Below are 6,440 nucleotides of genomic sequence, written 5' to 3'. Positions count from 1 at the left end.
GTCTGGTCGAGTTAAAGGAGAGCTTGCACCATCCGAATACTGGAATATTCCAGTTTATTGAAACAATTATAAAGAGGGTTCTGGACTGCTGAATGCACTAACTAGAGGGCATTAATAAATAGAGTAAAAGCACTACCTAGAGGGTCCCAATATATAAAGTAGATTCAATAACTAGAGGGTATTAGTAAGTATAGCAAATGCACTAATTCCAGGGTACTAATATATACTGTAAATGCACTAACTACAGGAGGTTCATATATACAGGGTCTGTCAAGAGGCCTCAGAAGCACAGCTCTGTGCACCAGGATCTCTTTCAACGGCCGTGGAGCAGCAGTTGTTTGGGCCGCTGCAGCAGGTGAACGTACTCCTGCAGAGCCTTGGTGTGGGCATCCGGACTGCTGGCCAGGTGCTGGAAGAGGTTGGGCGGTTGAGCCACCCGGAAGTCGGAGGGCAAACTGATCTCCTCAGGAAGCCTCTTGTTGCCCGTCGCGGAGTGGTTAAGTTGTTTTGTGTCCAGTGAGCAGCGGAGGTACTTCAAGATATCCATCAGTTGCTGCCGGAAATCCTTCCTGTGCCACCAAGTCAGGGGGTAGAGTGTTCAGCAGGTGCATCACCACGGTCTTCAGGGCATAGCTGGAAAAACCTCCACCCATCAGGATGCTACTGGAGGAACTGCAGGAACTTGCAGTGCCAGCTGGAGGGCCTGTCTGGAAATATGCTGGAAGAATTTTGCCTCTGCCACGGCGTGAGTCTCAAGCCACGTTGTGCTTGGGATGCCTACTTCTGCAGGCTGGCTGCTCACAAAGATATCTGAGTCTCCTTGCCGCACTCCAAAGATCACCTCAGCTGCAAAGATTTCCTTGTCTTGCCTCAGGAGAAATTTACAGGAGCGGCTGCAGGGCTGAAACACTAAACGCCAGTGGGAAGACTGAGGCAAAAGCGTCCAGGCTATTCTCATGAATCGATAGAACCAGTGGACAGTTTTCTTCACATCTAGATAGGAGCCATTGCAGAGGGTGTGCAGGAGGCTGGGGTCCTGTTTCCTTCTCAGCTCCTCCTCAGGGTGGTGGAGGAAACATAGCATGTCCTCTCCCAGCCTCTCCCTCGTGCAGGTGCACAGCAGCTCCACACGGACACAGAACTTCCTCTGGACCATCCCTGCAGTGTCCAGCTCCAGGTGGAAGGCATGTCCTGGAGGGGGACTCAGGGGTACAAGCATGCGGTACACAACATCTTGTGCACGGGAACTCCAGCCTTCAAAGGTGATGCCCACTCCGATGGCTTGTTGTGGCACCGGGTAGAAGCTGTTGGACAAGCCTTGTCCAAAGATGCCTATGAGTTTGTCCATCAGGTCCTTAATTACGGAGCAGCCTTTGTCCAGATCCAGAACAGGCAACTCTATGTGCACCTCTGAAAGGCTTCCAAGGTTCCTCTTGATGCTGTGGTGGTCGTCGTCTTCATTTGCATCGCCTTTGTCCTCTCCGTTTCCGGCAGCATTGAGTTCCTCCACTTCCTCGTCGTTGTTTACTTCTTCCTTTATATCATCATAGCCTTCTTTTGCTTCACGTCCAAGACTGTTTTTTGCCTTTGCATCAACGTTGCGGCCTTCTTCCTTTCCATTCTTATTCTCCTCTTCCACATTTGCATCGTTGCTTTCTATGTCTTCCTTTGCCGCTATGTTGTGTCCTTCTTTTTCTTCTTCCTCCACCAAGTTGCTGCTGGGCCTCTCCTTGTGGCCACTGTTGTCTGGATCACATCTAATTTTCTTGAGTCCAAAGCGCAGTGCCAAGAGAAGGAGGAGGATTCCAGTCAGAGCTGAGAACTGCCACATGAGCGGAGCTCCTGAGGCCCCACAGCTCTGCTCCAGCTTCATCTCCTCTAGCTCCAGAATGAGCTGAGTCATCTGCTGCTTCAGATACTCAGCACGCTGCTGCATGCGCTCCAGCGCAGCCTCATCCAGCCCATCCCCGGCCTGCTGCGGGTACTGGAGGAGGCCTTGCGCAAGCAAGAAAAGGAGCTTAATGGCCAGCATGGCCTTAGGAGGTGAGCAGGGGTTGAGTGGGGATGGGAGGGAGGTACTGATAGCGGAAGTGGGGACAGGAGCCCCAAGGATCTGATGGCAGGAAAGCGGCCCCAGGCAGCTGGCAGGCTGCGAGGCCTGTGGTGCTGCCCCTGCTGCGGCACCGTGCCCTGCCAAAGACACTCCCACGAGGGACCGGCCTCTGGATGCACGGTGAGAAGCGGCTGCCCAGGGTACTTGCGTTTCTGCCGCGGGCCTTATTCCGCGTTCAGCACAGCCTCCTGCGTGCATGCACGCTCGCTGCTCGCCGAGGCTGTACTGGGGCTGCACTCCCTGCCGCTTGGGTTGATAGCTGCCCCCATTGTGACACCGGTGCTGTGATGTCACAGGTGCCACAGGGCATCCCAGCCAGGCCAGCCCCGCCCTCCATCTCGACCTCAGCTCTAGGACTCCTAATGGCCCAGGGCAACCAAAGGCCTGATACGTGGGAAGAGCAGTTGCCGGGGTGGTGAGGGGACCCCCCCCAGGGGTTGCCTTGACAAAAGAGGCAGAAGCCCTCCCCCCAACCCTTTTCAATCTGAAATTGGGTGACATGACCCAGGAATGCTTTGTTCCTGAAAATCTCCTGCTGTGAGATGAAACCGGTCCCCTTGGTGCTGACCTGTGTACTTGGTGGGGTGCTCTTGGGACCTAAGTGGCACCCCTGGGTGTGTAGTGCTGAATATCCTGGTGGTGACATGGGTCTTCCAGCATAGTGCTGAATATGCTGGTGGTGACATTCCTGCTGTGCTGCTGTGAGAGGACCTTGACTCCATGGAGGTAGTTCCCAGGGGTGATGGGCAGGTGTGGGGGATGATTTCCAGTGGGCAACTCCCGCTGCCGACAGAACACAGTGTTCTGCATGTCCGACAAGTTCATTTCTGCTGTGCCAAACCCCAGAGAGGGTCTGGGATGAGCAGGATGTCCTCTGTCTCCCAGGGACACAAGGAGGCACAGCAGCAGTGCCTCTTGCTTGGTCCCTGACCAGCCAGAGCTGCCAGGGAGTTTCAGAGCCCATGTGAAGTGGCCGGCAAGGCCTGAGAGTGCAAGGGGAGCACAGGGTGAAAATCGTCTTGGTAGCCACCGTGGTCTTCAGTGGCTGCTGCACCAGGGAGATCATTAAGAGGACGAGTCTTGCTGCCCACAGATTTTCCATTCCTTGCTGAGTCCCACATCTTCCCCTCTTTTGTTTTGTACTATCAGGTCAGATGAATGCTATTAAATTCCAGTAGTGTCTGCACAGTGTGTCTGTATCCATAGCGGTCTAAAACTTGAGTACTACCTAATTTAGCAGACATTTTCTGTTGAGTTCATTTTCTGCTTCCTGACCACTTTTGACTTGGATGTTCTGGGACAATATGTCTTTTACTTATCATGTCTTCATTGCCCACATGGTGTTTCTCATGTTTCTATGTTGCCTTACCACTGTATCTTTAGATCCTGCATTGCAGAGTAGGAATGAATGATAAAGTTGAGGTTTTAGCCAGTTTCATATCCTATCAATGCTATCATGTTTATGAGCTCCTGCTGCACAGCAAACTAACTTGGAGATATTTCCTCCATGTCAAACAGGTGCTGTGGCATCTCTCATTAAAGAATCTCCAACTGCTAACTTCTGAGGTGTTTTCCTGGTGACACTGGGTCTAAGATGGGGTGGGGTCTGATGTGACTCAGCTTTAAGTACTTGGCTTTTCCTGGATCTGGTCACTTTCTCAGGTCCTCTGAATTCCCCAATCCCAGATTACAATGTCACTGTTGGTGCACTTCTTCTAAGTGCTGCTGACATCCTGACAACTCCATTTCTTGAGGCACCAGCAGAGCCCTAAGAGCAGGACATAGAATAGAATAAAAGCTCATTGCTGTTGCTGCTGCAAGACATTCCTATGTGTGGATCCCCAGGCCACGCAGATCTTGTCCAGGATTGTCTGCTCCATGTGCTGTACAGGACCATTCATCTGTTGTGCACAGCACTAAGGAGTGACAAATTTCCCAAACTGCCCCAGGGCAGGATCATGGACATTTCAGAGAGCCTTATTTACAGCATCAGAGAAGCCAAAGCCCGCCAGAGCATAATTTCTGCTGCAGCACTCTCTGCCCACAATTCCTGACAAAGTGATGCACAAACACTCTCGTACACAGCATTTGTTCTAGCACTATATTCATTGGCAACTTTGTCCTGAGGGAAGCTCCCAGAGGGAGCAACAGCAACTCCCTGAGGGAATGGACTCTCCCAAATATGGAGGGCATTCACTGTCTAGGTGGTAATATGAATCTTGACTTCCAGGCTCCTTGCCATGGCCTCTTCACAATTTTTCTTTATAAGTGAGCATTGCAGACAGAATACAGTAGTTTGGGGGGTGGGGGGAATAGGAACTATGAATTTTTTGTTTAAGAACTGTATATTCTGTAAGATGTATTTACTGCATTTTTGTTTATGAACTGTATTTCTGTAAGATGTATTTACTGCATACTGTATTTATTTACTCTGTATTTATGAACCATAGTTCATACATGAACTGTGTATTCTGAATTCAGAATATGAATTTTGCAAACCTAGCCCCAAATCTGTGTTTAGGAATGTTGTTACAATTTCTGAACTGTAAAGAAAATCAATGTGTAAGCTTTTCTAGAGCCAGAATTGAGACACATGCTATTTTCTTGCCCCGTCAGCAGCAGAATTAGCAGTTTTCCTGCAAGCATGATGCATATCTTCCCATTTCTTTTAAGAGAAATGCATCATTCCATGCTAAGTTTATGAAAGAAATAACTTACAGGACATGGGTGCTATGGCTGTGGCAAATATGAGAATATGACAGTCAGTTAAAAAACTGAGCACTTCACACAGCAAACAACAGAAGTGTTCAGGGGATCACTTTTTATCTCAACTTTCCCACATTTATTAAGGTGTCTGATGAACAGAAAGCAAAGGGAGGTGCTGTGCCACCCTCCTGTCTGAAGGTCTGTCCAAAGACCTGACATGATGTAAAGGACTGTCAGAAATGGGAGACCATGTTTTTATACAGATATGGAGGGTCAGAGCCAACCCTTTGTGATGGGGAGTGGGGGTGGGAGGGCACATGAACAGGGTAACATCTGAGAGAGGAGGTGTATCATGGCAATAGAGAATGAATGAATGAATGAATGAATGAATGAATGAATGAATGAATGAATGAATGAATGAATGAATGAATGTTGTCATTCAGATGTAGCTTCAGTTAAGAGACTTAGTTAATGAAGACAGAACTACCTGCTTTTGAAAAATAAAAGACAGGAAAAAATTTTGGTGAACAGCATTGAATTTGCTTCCCAAGGAAAGATAGAATGAGAAATAGGAATCCAGATGGAACACAAAATTAATTGTGGTCTTTATTTCTGGAGAGTTTTAATTGCAATACACAGCAGCCTACATGCAACGTCCCAGATCTGTGAAAGTACAGGTTTAAGTAAAAATGCTAATTTTTTACAAAAGAGACATTGCAATTTTCTTCTTAAGAATAAAATTGTGCAAAGCAGAAGATACTGATAGCATACATACATATATATTTCCAGAATCTGTAGTACCTGTTAAAACTAAGGCAGAAGCACTGAAGGAAGAAGAGACTGAGTAAAGCCTGTGATACTGCAGGGAGTTTTCCTGAAGGAGTGGTAGTTACATGTATGGCAGCAACCAGATGTCGTACCACTTCTCAAAAGAATATTTTACTCTCCATTCTTTTTCACTGGCTCTGGATGTTTTTCAGCATTAGCTGTAGAAGTGTTCTCTGCATAAATTTGTGGGATAGAGAATGGGTGGTTTAAGACTACAGAATATTCCCATGGCCTCTATATGCCCCCCATGGTATTTTTCTCTGTCTAAGGCTGTTTAAAACCTTAATCTGCCTTGGACAAAAAAGCTTTCAGTGTGAAGATGCATCTAGATGCTATATTAAAACCAGTTAATTTCCAACTATTTGAAACTCACTGATAAAGCAGGCTGCTAAAATATTGCCAAAATTTTCTTCTTAAACTGCAGTAGCTAAGACTTCAAGATCTGCATAGGATATTTTTAAATGTTGGTCTTATACAGGGTTGAGACACTACAGTGATGAAAAAACAACTTTAAGATAATCAGGTGAACACTAGGTAGATATCTCCCTAGAGTGAATTACATTTTAACCATGAAAGGATGGCCTAAGGCAGCAAATGAATGAGTCAGGAAGATGGAAACTGAAATTTTATTAGTCTCTCTCAATTGTGTTTTCATCTCCCATGTTTTGTGGTTTTGTTTTTTTTTTTTTTTTTTTTTTTTTGGTTTTTTTGTGGTTATCAATTTTTTATTTTTGGAAGCTCCTTCTACAGTACAGTGATTTTAACTAGCAATGCAGTGTACAGACACTGAAAA

General features: G+C 46.9%; 1 protein-coding gene across 1 annotated transcript; it reads right to left on the bottom strand.

Annotated features, from left to right (window-relative positions):
• Positions 1-313: 313 nt before the first annotated feature.
• Positions 314-2,032, bottom strand: LOC118687337 (inositol 1,4,5-trisphosphate receptor-interacting protein-like 1). Its single transcript, XM_036384260.2, is given in 4 exon segments — positions 314-595; positions 597-665; positions 667-703; positions 705-2,032. Coding segments are annotated over 4 exon segments (1,716 nt in total).
• Between the last annotated feature and the right edge of the window lie 4,408 nt (positions 2,033-6,440).

This window comes from Molothrus ater, chromosome 6 (genome assembly GCF_012460135.2).
Source record: "Molothrus ater isolate BHLD 08-10-18 breed brown headed cowbird chromosome 6, BPBGC_Mater_1.1, whole genome shotgun sequence".
In the NCBI taxonomy this organism is placed as follows: domain Eukaryota; kingdom Metazoa; phylum Chordata; class Aves; order Passeriformes; family Icteridae; genus Molothrus; species Molothrus ater.
This window is presented reverse-complemented; position numbering and strand designations above follow the sequence as displayed.